Consider the following 15,243-nt stretch of genomic DNA (forward strand, 5'->3'; position numbering starts at 1 on the left):
AGATCAGAGTTGTGTTGTTTTGGGTCTCTGAAGTTCAGCTGCTGTTTTTCCATTTCTGCCATGACCTCTAGCATGGTGATTGTGGTTTGCAAAAGCTTGTTAGATGAGATATGTGGGTGTCAAGTACTTTGAGCTCCTCTGGGGAGAAATACACTTTAAAATGATGTGAGAGTTTTTTTTTTTTTTTTAAGATTTTATTTATTTATTCATGAGAGACATAGAGAGAGAGAGAGTGGCAGAGACACAGGCAGAGGGAGAAGCAGGCTCCATGCAGGGAGCCCAACGTGAGACTCAATTCCAGGTCTCCAGGATCACACCCTGGCTGAAGGCAGGCCCTAAACCACTGAGCCACCCAGGGATCCCGACGTGAGAGTTTTATGTTAGAAGTGGTAGAGTTGATGTTTGGCCAAAACCCATCTTGTGATGAATCATTTGGTTTTACTGAGAACCTACTGTGTACTTGGTCCTGATATATGATGTGCTCATCCTAAAGCAGATGTCTGAGACAGTTGTTAGTCGTGGTATGTTTTTGGAGAGATAAATTTGGAAAGTGATTTATTCTATACCTCATGCTGAAAAGGTTTCTGAATCTTTGGATTTTCCTCTGTGTGTTTGGCATTTCTCGTTTTTCTTTCCAGTGATATCTCCTAGTGTCTTTCACCATGATGCATTTTGTTTATTCAGTAGTGCCTCATTCATTCAAGGTGAATTAAGAAAAGGGTGATGCAGTTGACCCTGAACAACCCCTTCATGTAAAATTCATGTGTATATTAACTACTAAGAGCCTACTGTTTACTGGAAGCCTAGCACAGTCAACTAATGTGTATTATTTATGTTATATGTATTATTCACTGCTTCCTTACAATAAAGTAAGCTAGAGAAAACAAAGTATTATTATGAAAATTGTGAGAAAGAGAAAATACATTTATGGTACTGTGCTATATTTACTAAAAAAGTTCTGCATGGAAGTGGACCCACACAGTTCTCATCTGTGTTTTTCAGGGGTCAGCTATATTTGAATTGATTTTGATTTTCTGATATTATTACTGAAGAGCAAATAGGGCATCTGTTTTGAAAAAGCAGCTATGTTCCACCAAAGTACTCATAATTTGGATTGAGATGAATTAACAAGTTTGAATTACCAGTGGGAAAGATTTCTGGCTTGGATCTCCTTGCATCCTGAACTTTGGTCAGCCGGTCTTCTCAAACCCTTGTCTTGGATCTGCCTTAGCCAGGGAGCCTCGGTTTCTCCTTTCTCCATAGATGCTAACAAAGCACTCTTCTTACTGAATGGAATAAATCTCACTACCAGACCCAGTGATTAATATTTCACTTCATTGTCTCATTTAGCCTGTGTGCCGACCTGGTGAGAGAAGTATTAACAGAAGTCAAGAACATGGTTAAAGGGAGCAGAGCAGTTTACAGTGGGGTGGGTGGGGGTATAATAGGTTGACTGGTACTCAGCTTTGATGTGAAACCTTTTTTTTCACAGACCCACTGAATGATTAAGTGCAAGCAGTGACCTTCAGTCTTCATCCTGATTTCTCACTGGGAGGAATCAGAAAACAGGGCTACCTCACGGGGATGATTTGGATGTTGCTTCTCTGCAGGCTGTTCCAGGAAGTCATCATCTAAATTAGATCTAGAGGGGAAGGTATCCACCACAGCTTCCAGCAGGGCAAGATGCGAACAAACGATTGTTGAAAATCTCATTGTGTTTCAGTTTGTCTTTTACCAGGGAAAGATGAGGCCCCCTTGGAGCTGAGCACTGAATGAGCCCATGGGTGCTTTGGCAAGAGGGTAAGGACATCATGGGCGAAGCCACTAGGGCAGGCAGCTGGGAAAGGAGATCTTACGGTGTAAGGAGTGTGTTGAACAATTTGTCACCCGTGTAGGTAACCATTGTGAAGGAGAGTGGCCACATAGGTCCATGTTGAGTGTGCTGCTCAAATTCCTCTTGCAGTTTTTACACTCATCAGTCTCCAGTGAAAAATAATTGTCAGTCCGCTGGTGTTCCATCAGAATGAAACGGAGCATCAAAAGCAATACGGTCACGATCCTGCAGGATGGGAAGATGTGGAGACCTTGCCCAGAGAACGATGGGGGGATAAAAGGCATCAAGGGTTGAACACCCAGGGGAGCTGCGTCCTACAGAATGAGCCTAAAGCAATTAGATAAGCCTGGGGGAATCAAGTTACTGCCGCCCCTAGGGGATGCGTTGGGTTAAGCCTCAGACCTGCAAGATTTAAAATCAAACTAGTCTTTTTCCATCACACAAATGGGAGGCAGAATTTTAATGGAAATCTCTCAGAACCTGGATAAACAAGGAGTTCCACAGTTTTTCTCTTCATATTTCCTATTCATGGTTTATGAGCCTCTTTTGATAGGTGTTTGATAAGGTTTGATAATGAATAAAAATGAAATCTCTTGGATTTGGGTTCTCTGGTGGGTTTGATGGCAGTTTCCTGGCTGTGCTAGGGGTCTGATGGCCCCTGAATCATCCTTTGTCTGTGAAAAGAAAAATCACAAGTAGTAGGAAAATGAAGCATCTTAATTTAACAGCAAATTACAAATCTGTTTTTAATGGCACTGGAGTAAGACTCTGGTGTTAAGTGTGATAAATTATACAGGTTTAATTATAAAATGGCATCAAAACCCATCTGCACAATCTTTTCTGAAGATGAAATTCTTTCTAGGATTTGGAAAGGAGAAATTTATGTCTTCGAGGTACTTAAACATTAACATCAAATTCATTAAAGTGTTTCAGAATGCTAAAACTTTCTGAGATTTTATGAGATGTCTTCTCTATGGACTCCTTTCTCAGAAGGGGCCAGAAACCCTCGCTGACCACAGATAGGATAGAGAATTCTGAGAACTTCAGCAAGACTGCAGCTGTTGTACATTCTCTTCAGATGTCTTGTCCCTCAAAGAGGCTGTAACCCATCAGGCCACAGAGTCCTTCTTACCCACGCCTGCATCTCCTGCCGGATCTGGTCCTGGAGGCCACGTGGCTCAGCGGGCGCTCAGTCTTTGAGTTTAATCAGAGGCATGGTGTTCCAGTGGCTATCAAGCTCTTGATTTAAGACTGACCCCTTGATTATTTCTGCAGAACTTTGGCCAAGAAGGTGAAGTAATCAGAGGCATAGCGTTCCAATGACTATCAAACTCTTGATTTAAAACTAACCTCTTGACTGTCCATGTGGCACTTTGGCCAAGAGGGTATAGTATGTATGTACATATGGGTTAGGAAGCTGCCCACAAAGACTATTTCACTGAGTTTTAAGGATTGAAAGGAGCAGGCTCAGGGAAGGGGCCCAGGTGAGGCCAGAGGTCCCCATTTGTCAACAGCCCAACACTTGAAAGGTGGCGACATGCTTGGGGTCTCCCTTCTAGCCCAGGGAGCAGCACCTTTGTGTGAATTTGAATAAGGTACCCATCCTCAATATAGTTTCTTGCCATCTGCCAGACAACTGTTGTAATCAGTATGGAACTTTTCTGTGGCTGTGTATGAAGGGCACCCCCTTAGATGTAGTGCCACTGTGTTGTACATGTCTTGGAGCCAATGGCCAGGCCCACCCACTGGGCTAGACCAGGCTGAAATACCCATTTGCCCATGCCACTATTTGCTTTGTCTGCCAAATAGGATATTTAAAATTGGAATTTGAGATTTTTTTTTTCCCCTCTTAGGACTTTTATTTACAAAGTCAATTGTTTACTTAACTAAAGCCTTTGGCGTTAATCATAGTTATTAGCATGGGAATGCTATTTATCTAGCCTGGCACCCAGTGGGAAAGCTGGATCAGTACATTCAAGCCTTTTTTCATTTATCTTTGGAGTATAATAAAATATTTTTAGGCAAGCCATAAAACCAGTGAGTGTTGATAAAAGGTAACACAGAACCCAGTATAGAAATTGTCTCATATAAAGGCTTGAAGATTGCCACAAATACTACCTTCTTTCCTTCCATTCTGCCTCAGATGAAGTCATCTGGGGTGCTGGCTCAGAGTTGATGGGGCTTAAAGCTTGGGGGGAACTGGATTTTTGTTTTTTGGCCAGTGGGCAGGGTTAAGAGTGGCCAGAGTAATTGGTATTTAGTCCTCCTGTGGGTTCATGATCAATTGATGCAGGTTTTCAATGGTAACAGTACCACCTGGATCTCTAAAAGCCCTTGATATACTTTGGAATTTGGTTATAAACTAGTCCACTGCTTGAAATTCAGCACAGGGCAGGGACTCAAAGGAGCTGAGTTTCTGACATCTCCAAAGAACCTCATTTTTAGGCAGATTTACTTACCCTACACGTAGCAGCCTTAACAAGGGTTCAGGATGCTTCATGTCATAGTTAGCCAGCGTGTGCTTTTTTGAGAGTGGAAGCTCAATCCCTTTGTACGTTCGTGTTTATTTAGGGATTGCGATGACACAGGCGCCAAGGCATCACAGGCTTGGTGGATTCCAGATGAGGGTCTGTCCTTTTGGATTCCTGCATTGTCCCAGCCTGGGCCACCTGGTGGCAGTTCAAGGCATGTCCCTGAGGGGTTTCCCACCAGCTCACAGGAGGACACGGGCTTCCCTCAGAAAACAGACCGATTTTGAATGACGATCCACGACACCAGGCACACTTATGATGTTGTTTGTGATCATAATTTCTGGATTAGATTTGTAGAAACATGTGACCTGCTCAGTTGTTTGGTGCCACTTGATGAGAGGCCTGGGCTGTTGTTGACCTCTCCCTCAACTGAATAAACCTTGTCCAGAGCAGAAGAAAGGAAGCTTTTGTTTGAAAAAGCCGGTAGCATTCTGGGTGCTGTGGCCCGCCACTCCTGACTGGGATAGAATAGCCCAGAAGCTTGCCTCCCTCTTCATTCTCATTCTCTCTCTCTCTCTCTCTCCCCCCTCCCCTGCCCTCTTCTCCCTTCCCCTCCTCTTCCCTCTCATCATGCAGATTCCCTTCTTCCTTTTTTAAATTTCAAGCAAGTTAATTGCCAGCCGTGATCATGGAATGAATGACTAGAAAATCATCTCAATTTTAAAATTTCAACAAAAACATCCATGACTAAGCAAGCCTCCAAGGCCCCGAGGGACACATAATCTCTGTACCGGGACTTCTCAGCCTTGTGCAAAACACAATGCTTCCTTGGCACACTCACCCTGCCGCTCGGTCACCTATGTGCTGCGGATGTGCGAGCCAGCTGGGGCTGAGCAGGAGCACGTGTTGATACTGAGGTGCGTGCACGCGTGCAAAGTGCTTCCCACCGGGGCATGTGCCTCCTCACGGGTGGTCAGCGTCACCCCGCACAGATGAAACCAACACTACTGAAAACCCCAAGAACCATTGACTTTGAACTGAAATAGACCATAAATAAACCTATGCCTAAGGAGAAATGGATTGTTCCAGCTTCTAGCTCTTTTATTCCACCAGAACTAAATTCTCAAAGGCCAGTTATCTCTAAAACCTTCCAATGGATTTCATAGTTCTTTTTTAAAAAAATTCTTTTGTGAAGTGACTTTCCATTCTTATGGCTAACAGTCCTTTTTGAAAGGGGTTTCAAATTCTACATTGTTTCAAGCAAGCACCTGCTGTGTGCCAGACAGGGTGCTGGTGCGGGGGTGCTTGATGTACCTTAGATGAGATAGTCCTCTGAATTGAGAACTCTTACCCGTTGGTGCATATAGAAACAAGTAAAGCAAAGTCCCCAGGCTGGGCTCCTGCCTCTGGGAGCCTCTGCAGGTGTGTCACTGCTGACACGCAGACTCCCACTGCCAAACTACTGCCAAACGGCAGTACCCTGGCCCACCTCCCCCACCAGTCAAGCCTCTGCTGGTTATTTTGAGGGGATCCACAAGGGATCCTCACATAGGCATCCATAGCCCTCTTGTGACCTGGGACTTCTAGCAGATTCAGACCTAGATCCCGGTATGCGGTGTCAGTATATTGAGAGGGTGGTTCACTTCACTGGGGTTAAAAGAAATGCATTCAAAGTTCAGGGGTCTGGGAGGCTAGGGCTGGATAGGGGTCTATGTCCCTCATGAACCAGGTCTGAGCCCTGGGAGAGTAAAACCCAGGCATAGGAGCCCATCAAGTTTTTTGTGGGGGTGCTAGGAGAGTCTCTGGATCTCATGTCAACCCTTGCTGGGGCACCCCTTGATGTCTCCGGGCCGGGAATGCTGTGATAAGTGTGTGGCCTAATAGGTGACAGTACAGGACCAGAGATGCGGGTAGGGAGATTGTTACAAGGCTATTACAGAAGTTCAGGGAGAACAGAACAGGGTAACCACAGTGGGGACTAGAATGCATGTTGGTAAGAGGTAGAACCAGGAATATTTGGCCAGGATCAGCACATTTCAAAAGTCTCCGGCTGGCTTTGTGCCCCAGGCCCCAGCCTGGCCCTTTTGCTACCGCAGCCAGATTGATCTGTCTAAAAGCATCTTTGTTTTGTACCTGTTGCCTTCTTAGGCAGACTCTTGCAGTGACTCACTCTCTGGAGTGTGGAGGTCTAACCTCCCAGCCTCCAGTATCGGACTCCCCTCCATCCGATCCCTGCCTTTCTGGATCAGGACTCCTTTGACACAGGTGGCAAGTATCCAGAGCAAACTAGCTTCAGTTGCAAGGAGAGTTTGCTGGTTGATGGAGTCAGGTGGCGCTGAGGGATGGGCGTGCCTCCGGGACATCTTCCTTTTTTTTTTTAAAGATTTTATTTATTTATTCATGAGAGAGAGAGAGAGAGAGAGAGGGAGAGAGAGAGACAGAGAGGCAGAGACACAGGCAGAGGGAGAAGCAGGCTCCATGCAGGGAGCCTGACGTGGGTCTTCATCCCCCGTCTCCAGGATCAGGATCACACCGTGGGCTGCAGGCGGCGCTAAACCTCTGCGCCACCAGGGCTGCCCGCACCTTCCATCTCTTGCTCCCCTTCTGTTTGCACACTAATTTCATTCCCCACCCAGTCTGCTCCACATGGTGGGTCAGTGTGAGGTACGGCAACTGCTATGCTTCTAGTCTCGTGATGTTCTCACCAGAGTGGGCAGTGTCGTCTTCACTCAGTTCCACTTAGAAAAATCCTGGAAAGAAAGAACTCTGATTGAGCCAGCTTGGCTCAGGGGCCCTTGCCTGGGTCAGCCACGATGGCCAGGAAAGTGGGGTCTGAACCACAGGCTTGGAGAAAAGATGGAGCACATGTGCGTGCATGTAAAACCTCTGCTTGCTTCCCACCTCCCCATCCAGAGCCCCCATCTGACCAAGACCAGCTGCTCTTACTTAGCTCACATGCCTCAAACATCTTTCCTCTTCTCAGGTTTTAGCCTCTGGGTCAGATCCTGATTCCCCATCCTGTCATTATCTGCGCCCTACCCCTCCCAGACACACACATACATACACACCTGCATGGGGCCGCAGTGGCTTTTCTCATTTTGACAGGGGAAAACCAAAGGCCAGTGAGATGGAGTAACTTGCCCAGGCTCCCTAGCAGAAGGGCAGGGGTAAGATCCAGGCAAAGTGTCTCCAGAGCTCAGGACTGAGTTTCGATGGTTGTTCTGTGTGTGGTCTTCCAAGAGCACTGGGCCCTCCCAAGGGTAGGGCCCTGGGTGTCACCCCCTGCTGGCAGATAGGTTGGCTGATTGCTTGGTCCTGATTGTTGATGGCTGGGGAAATGGTGCCTTTCCAGTCTTTCCCTTCCTACCTTCAGCCCCTGGGGACAGGATCTTTCCTGGTGATTTGCACAATTTCAAATTCTATGGGAACTAGGAAGTTTTTCTTAGAGGCTGGAACAGAGTAAAATAAATATTAATTATAATGCAGATGACATCTTTTTCTAATCCTCTCGGATGTCTCCTGCATACAGATGAGTGTGGGCCTTCTCTGGGGCTTTCCCACCGCTCTTTCTGTGCACACCCTCCCGCATCCCCAAACTTAGGAACGCAGACCTCCTCCAAGGAGGTCGAGTCCTATTGTTGTGCCTGATTTGAAATGCAGGCTCCGATGCAGGCAGCCCTTGCGAGAGGAGACCCTGAGCTCATTCCTCCTGGGCTGGAACGGCTTTTTCTTTCTGGGAGGGCTGTTGAAATGTGGGTTTCTGCGTTAATCAGAGTTCCCAGCACGTTTGTGAAACTGGCTCTGCACATCCAGAATGTGTTTTCCAACCATCTCCGGGCGCTGGCTATTCCAGCCTGTAGGAACGGACTTGCTGGGGCTGTGTGGGGCTGCAGAGATGTTCAGACCAGATTCAGAGTGGTAGGCATGATTTTTGAGGCCAGCCGCAGCGACTGAGCCTGGCCCTGGCAGGGCAGCGGGGAGCAGAGGTGCTGGGGGGGGGGGGTGTGGGGCCGCCAGGGCTGAGTCCCTAGCTGCTTCCCTCCCGAGCACCCACCTCGCCCTATGCGTCTGTGCATCACACTGCAAACACCTCTGGTGTCAAGCCTGCCTTTTATGTAACCGGATGAATAGCGAGCATTGCGGCGTGTCTGTGATAACAGTTAACTGTGCTGACTGGGGATATTCTAAGTGCTTTACAAATATGGACCTGTTCCACCCTTGTTAACATCTCATCACATACTCTCACCCCCATTTTACAGACCAGGAGCCTGAGGTTCCCAGAGGTAAAGTCATTTAATCAAAGCCACACAGCCAGCCAGTGGCACCATGGCCTGCGGCTGGGGGGAGAGGGCTGGCCGTGCTTACATACTGTGCTGTCACATTGGGATTAGTGAAATGCTGGCAGGAGGGAAGAGGTAGCTAGACCTAGATTTCCCTAAAAAGCAACAATTATGGTGATGAATGCATTTTCTGACTGCAATTTGGATGGAGAGAAGTGTGGGCCTCATCCACCCCCTGCATTTGCCCTTGTTATCAACTTACGTACGTCATCTCAGCCCCCAGAACTAATGACTAGGACAGGAGGAAATTTTGGAAGTGGAGCCACGTGAGTGGGAAACCATGAGATGGTAGTCACTAACCCTCCCTCTCCCCCCCTTTTTCTTTCCTGTTCAATATATTCTTATTACTTAATTATATCCATAACATTTTTTCTTACAGCCTCCCCCCCCCCAAAAAAAAACCCCTCAGATTTCTGGTGGATCCAATTTGGGCAAGCCTCAGAGTAGGAGACACGGGGCCTGCCCTCATCTTTCTCTCATGGTGACCGTGGGTGGATTTGGTTGCTTGAGTGAACCCGGCAAAGCTCATAGCCAGAATATTCTTGATCCTAAAGCCTAGCGGCTCCTCTTTCCCAAGGGTGCACCCCAGCTACTGTGTGGGGTGGAGCTTAGGATGGCGGGATCCGGAGCCTGCGTTGGTGCGGAGGAACTTGACTCTGGCTCAGGCCTACCTGCTGCCACCTCCTCTCTTTAAAAAAGAAGCTCAGGAAACAAAGAATTGGACTTGCCATCTAGAGATGAAGTTCAAAATCAGGGGCAAATAGTTAGAGAATTTGAGCATGGAGGAAAAGTTGTGTTACTATAATGTGCTTGTTAGTAACACTTACAGCATCTGTGTGAGATGTTGATTATGCATGAATTTTCTTGCCGCCTGTCTTTCTGGTAGTTGAAGCACATAAAACGTGAAAACTTTCTGAGAGAGCCCAGCTATATTGTACTTGCTCTGGGGTGTCACCATGCCCTCTGTCACAGACGCCCTTTGTCCTGTGTTGACAGAAAAATGAGAATGACTTGGGTCCAGACAGCCTTTGAATTCATAAGATGTCTGAGGTGCTTCTGTACTCTTTCCTCTCCTGGGATTGCAAGCCACTGGAATGCTGGGACCTATACTGATTCTTTAGTCTCTTCTCCTGCATAATTCTGAGCCAGGTGTAAGATAACAATGCATGTGACTGTGGGAGTAGAGACTTACTTCTTGTACCCTTCCCTCAGAAGGCAATCTAAGGAAGGCCTGGAGGCTTCTTAGGGCATTAGTGGAATCAGAACTTCAAAGGACACTGGTGACCACACCGATGGGAGAAAGCCATTGCTAAGGGCAGAGATCCTGATATGTTACCCTGAATTGCTGGAATTTATTTTGTGGTCCCAAAGACCCCAAAATTAGCTCAGGATGGCCATGACTGAAATGGCTGCACTTCAGGGAGAAATTCATATTTGTCCCAGATGGCAGCAGGTAAGTGGAAGTGTGCCTTGTTAGCACAAGTTCTGGTTGTTGGGGGCAAGTGGACAGAATTCTGGCAATGTCACAGTCACATGTGACCTATCCTGTGAAGCAGCAACGTCATTCTTGGTTCCCAGAGGAGCACAAGTATCAATCATAGTGGTCTCAAAGATACACGTGGATAGGGGCACCTGAGTGGCCCAGTGGTTGAATGTTTGCCTTTGGCTCAGGTCGTGATCTTGGGGTCGTGGGATTGAGCCCTGCATCAGGCTCCCTCCAGGCAACCTGCCTCCCTGCTCCCTGCCTCTCTCTGTCTCTCTCTCGTGAATAAATAAATAAAATCTTAAAAAAAAAAAAAAAAGATACAAGTGGATACATTTTGCCAATTTTCCTATATGGTCATCCCTTATCCACCATGAGGTTGACAGCCCATCAAGGTACTCCTATATAGTAGCACAATATATGTGCCACGTGTAGTTGGCAAGGTCAAGGATCATAAAATACAGGCACTTCAGAAAAATAATAAAAGTTGCATTAATGTATGTGATTAAAAATTCTAGAGGGCATTCACCCCCCAAATAACTACAATTTAATCATGAGGGCGACTGTACGTGGGGGACTTTTGAATTGCCTTGTTCGGCTGTATGAGAGATGTTGCCCACATCATCTGCTGAGGAGAGGCTCCCACAATCCAACCTGGTTCTTTTTTTTTTTTTTTTAAGATTTTATTTATTTATTCATGAGAGACGCAGAGAGGGAGGTAGAGACAGAGGCAGGGGGAGAAGCAGGCTCCCCTGATATGGGGCTCCATCCCAGGACCCTGGGATCATGCCCTGAGCCAAAGGCAGATGCCACTGAGCCAGCCAGGCGTCCCCAACCTGGTTCTTTTTAATATAGTAGAACCAGCTCTCACTGGTTCTGAAGAACCCTTGCAATTGCTTGCTTGATGGGAATCTGTCTCTCTCCCTCTCCTCCTCCGCCCTTTATCTCTCTCCTCCTCCCCTGCCCCAACTCTAAATCCAGTCAATTGTGTAACCTCTTAACTTTGTACAAATTATGCAAGAGCCTAAGGGCATAGTTTTTGAAGTCTGAGTTCCCATCTCAAGGGAGGGTCAATCTTACTGACCCCTCCTTTTCTCTCCTGCCTCAGTACTTTCCTGCCGTACCCCATCATGCCTCATCTCCACAGTCCACAGTAGGCGGAGAACAAGAATTGTGGATTTCCCTCTAAGGAGTTAGGGCAGAAGTAACAAGATAGCAGATTTTATATTTCTGGTAACAAGTGTAAAGCAGTATTATCTCAAAATCTGGAGTGAAGGATTGTTGTTTATAAAATGCTAAGAAATCTTGCTATTTGTAAAAGATGCCGAGAAAGAAGGGTGGGAAGCGGCCTGGGTGTTGGGCATCAGGGAGAAAGAGGGGAACAGCTTTTTGGATCTGGGTGACTGTAGTTTCAGTGGAGGTCTACACGGGGTATGACTACGGATGACTCCATTTTCAGAGCTCAGGCCAAGAAGTGGGCCCAGGACATAGCACAAGGGACTCAGACTGTCAGGGTGGCCGAGTAGAAGCTAGGCTCACAGTATCGATTAGGATTTCAGTTCAGCTGCCAGTAACAGAGACAATCAAAATATAGGCTTAAACAAGACAGAAAATCACACGGAAGACCTGAAGGTGGATGATCTGCGACTGATGTATTGACTCCCCAGTTGTGAGGGATCTGGGTCTATTTGGAGGATGTGGCTCCCTTCTTGTGTCCAAGATGGCACTGTCACATCTCAGCTTAGATATCCGGCTAAGCAGGAGTGTACCTTTCCTTGGCCAGAAGTAGTCATATGGCCCCATGACAACATTAAGAGAGGAAAGTTGAGGAATGCCATCCTTTAGTTGTGTGGCAACATGCTCAGCTAAAATGAGGCTTCAGATAGTTTGAGATTGAAGAGGAAAAGCTCTAGAGAGGCCTCATCTTTGGGTACTGGTTCATTCAGTGAGTGCGGAGAGCCTAAAATGTTCAGGCATTGCTGGAGGGCAGTAGGGAAGAAGGCAGATGGGTTTCTACTCTCGTGACCGTCAAAATCTAGTGGGAGGCAAGACAGACCATCAGTTATTAGCAAATGTGGCCTGGTTGACAATCTGCATTCTGTGCTCAAGTCTTTCCAGTGAGCTGTCTTCAGATGTACTTGTACACAATTAATGATCAATGTCCAACAAGGCTGCTTGATGCCTGTGGGCAGCTAGGGCAGCGGCTGGCCGTCTCTGTGATGCAGGTGTCTGCTCTGTGAGGAGGGTGGTGTGAAGCAGAGGAGGAGAAGTAAGCCACTGGTCCACCAGAGCGCTACGTGGAGAGTGGCCGTGGGTCCTGCTGCAGCCAGCACCCTCCTGAGCCAACGTGCCGTCAAAGGCTTGAGGGCTGTCAAATCCCAAGTCTGTTTCCTGTTCCTTGGGTGGAGAAGGATTTGGGCCTCTTCTCCTGCTGAGGCACAGAGCAGCGTGATGAGGATAGTTCGGTGATTTCTAGAGGCTTTTGAGGCCAAGTTGGGGAACCTGGGAAAACACAAGGCCACAGTGTTTTCCTGCTTCCGTGACCTTTAGCCAGTGATCCCTGAGCCTGGTTTTGCTGGGAACCAGGCAGGTGTCCAAGTTCAGTTCCCAAGTAAGTGGGCGTGGATTCTAGATTACATCTGGAGGGAGTGCTGCCCACCCGGACTCCTGCGCCGGCTCCTGTGCGGTGACCTAGATCAGTGATTCTCAAGCTATCAGAGGTGAAAGACCAGTTTTTTTAAGTATCAATTTCCAACCTGTCATACAAATGAAATATTAGAAAAATGAAATTAAAAATACATACAAAATCCAAAGTCAGACTTCTGTTGTCAGATTTCTTCTGTCCAGTTGCGTTAAATGTTTCCAGAGGCTAATTCAGTTCCTGACTTGAAGTTTGCCCGCAGCAAAGAGCTCAGGGCCCCTCCTTCAGCCCGGGGACTGCATGTTGGGCAGTGGGGCGCCGAGGACTGGCCTGCCTAGCTCCACGTTAGGACAGTTCCCAAGGAGAAGAGGAAGCTCCCTGGCTGAGAGGCACCTCCCTTCCCGCACACCTCTCTCTGCCCACCTCCACCCCCCCTCCCAACCCCCCAGTTCCCCTACTCACCCCCCCAGCTCCCCTACCCCACCCCCCCAGCTCCGCTCATCTTGAACTGCTATCTGAGCCCACTGATAACAGGAACAGCTTGGCCGGCCCTCCTACCCTAGTTCCCGTAGGCAGGTGAACATTTTCCTGCATGCTTGCAGCCGGAGAAATGAAAGGTCACAGCAGGTTGTAATCATTATCCAGGCTCCCCTACCTGAATCCGGCTTCTGGCATATCCTGGCTTGATTAGCCAAGCGGCCAACTGCAAGGCGGGCGGGCCGGCTGTCCCGGGCAGGCTGGGAAGTCACCACTGACCCTGTGTTGCAGTTCTCCAAGGACAGGCACGTCATGGACAGGACCCCTGAGAGGCTGAAGAAGGAGCTGGAGGAGGAGCTGCTGCTGAGCGGCGAGGACCTGCGTAGCCACGCCTGGTACCACGGACGCATCCCCCGCCAGGTACCTGCTCTTCCTGCCGGCGCGCCCGGCAGTTCTGACACCACCACGCTGAGGACCCCGCACGGTCACCCACCAGCGCCACGTCAGAGCAAGCCCCAGTGTAGCTAGAAGCAGATATATATAATCAAGTGGACTGCAGTCACTTAGGCCCATCCATCTCCAAGGAGACCTTGGGAAGAACTGAGGTCAGGAACCCAAAGTACATTTCCACGTGCCCAGGAAGTGGGTGGAGGAAAGGCAGGTGTCCCTGTGGTCTGCAGAGCCCGAGCGGGCAGGAGGCAATAATCTGAAGAGGTACGAGGCTGGCCTGTGGTTCAGATAATTGAACTCCTGGCCGGCTGCCTGCAGCCTCATACCCTTTGGAGCTTGCTTCTCTTTTAAGACAGTAATTTAATTTCAGGTGAAGAGAGGGTATCATCAGGGCAAGTGGCACAGAGTAGCAAGGCCACCAGTGCCCTCATGAGGCCAGCGACTCTTCACTCTCCATCCCTCCCCCGCCCGGGTCCCTGTCAGGAGCCAGGAACTAGAGGAATTATACCAGCGACCACAGCCCCATTTCTCATACTCTGTGTGATTGTCCTTCGGGGTGATCGCCGTGAATGTTTTTTTTTATTTCAAAGTATAGAAATTGAGAAATAGAAGTGCAGGATTAAGGTATAGTATTGCTCTTGGGTTTTTATCATAACCTGATCTAGCCAGTCATTCACCCAGGACAACACTGACAGGAAAGGGGTTTGGGGGCGGAGGGCATCGCATTGTGATCATTTTTTTTTAATGTAGCAGGTTCCTCAGCACTATCAAAGAAGTAAACCTTATTCTAACTTTTCTTTTTTATAGTTTAAAACTGATTGTAGAATATACAGAGAGTAAAATGAAGAAAATGAAACTCTCACCCATAATTCTCCCTCCTGGAGATAGCCACTGTGAACATTTTGATATAAATCCTCCTCCCAGGCTTTTCAAGTATGAGATCATACCACATATACTTTTGCAGCCCATTGTCTTCCTTTGATGATCTATTCTGGGCATTCTCTTCTGCTGTAAAATAGTCTTCTGCACCATCCTGTGTTTTATGTGTGTCCGTTGTGTGCATGTCCCACTTTTGGTGGGCACCCTCACCATCAACCTTTAAGATAAGTACTATGTTTACAACTATGATTGTTTCCTCAGGCTCAATCCCAAGAAATGGAATTTCTGCATGAAAACATATTTTCAAGGCAAAGATACAATTTCTAAGTAACCATCGAGGCACACTGTCCTAAGCAAACTGATCCAGTGTTGGAACATCCCGGGGAAAATGTCAAAGTTTATAAAACTGGTGACTCTCATCACCATCCTTCTCTTTATTGTGATTGTAAACTTTGTTTCCCACTTGGCAGTGAGCATAAATTTTCAGCCACATATCATTTCAGGTTGTGTGGCTGCCCACTGCAACCGTAGTAATGGTAGTTACAGCTAACGCTTTACTCCTTTACATCTTTATAGCTACTGTGTGGGTGACATTATCTCCATTTTACAAGTGATGTAACTGAGCCACGAAGGGTTTACATAACTTGTCCAAAGCCACGCAGTAGAGC

The 15,243-nt window shown here is 47.6% G+C and overlaps 1 protein-coding gene and 1 long non-coding RNA gene across 17 annotated transcripts in view; one reads left to right on the plus strand and one right to left on the minus strand.

Moving 5' to 3' along the window:
- The window catches only part of BCAR3 (BCAR3 adaptor protein, NSP family member), a 242,911-nt gene that overhangs the window by 198,517 nt on the left and 29,151 nt on the right, over positions 1-15,243 (plus strand). For all 15 annotated transcript variants that reach the window (XM_072754584.1, XM_072754585.1, XM_072754582.1 and 12 more), the window contains one exon: positions 13,538-13,666. In XM_072754584.1, coding sequence (XP_072610685.1) covers positions 13,538-13,666 — 129 coding nt within the window. The remainder of the gene's footprint in view (positions 1-13,537; positions 13,667-15,243) is intronic.
- LOC140598373 (uncharacterized) lies at positions 6,674-13,558 on the minus strand. Of its 2 annotated transcripts, XR_012000769.1 has the most exons (3): positions 13,425-13,558; positions 7,374-12,884; positions 6,674-7,055 (listed from the first exon to the last, which is right to left on the minus strand). It is a non-coding gene; the product is annotated as an uncharacterized lncRNA (long non-coding RNA). The 2 variants fall into 2 exon arrangements; XR_012000768.1 differs by having other exon boundaries at positions 6,674-12,884.

Source organism: Vulpes vulpes, chromosome 3 (assembly GCF_048418805.1).
Source record: "Vulpes vulpes isolate BD-2025 chromosome 3, VulVul3, whole genome shotgun sequence".
Lineage (NCBI taxonomy): Eukaryota > Metazoa > Chordata > Mammalia > Carnivora > Canidae > Vulpes > Vulpes vulpes.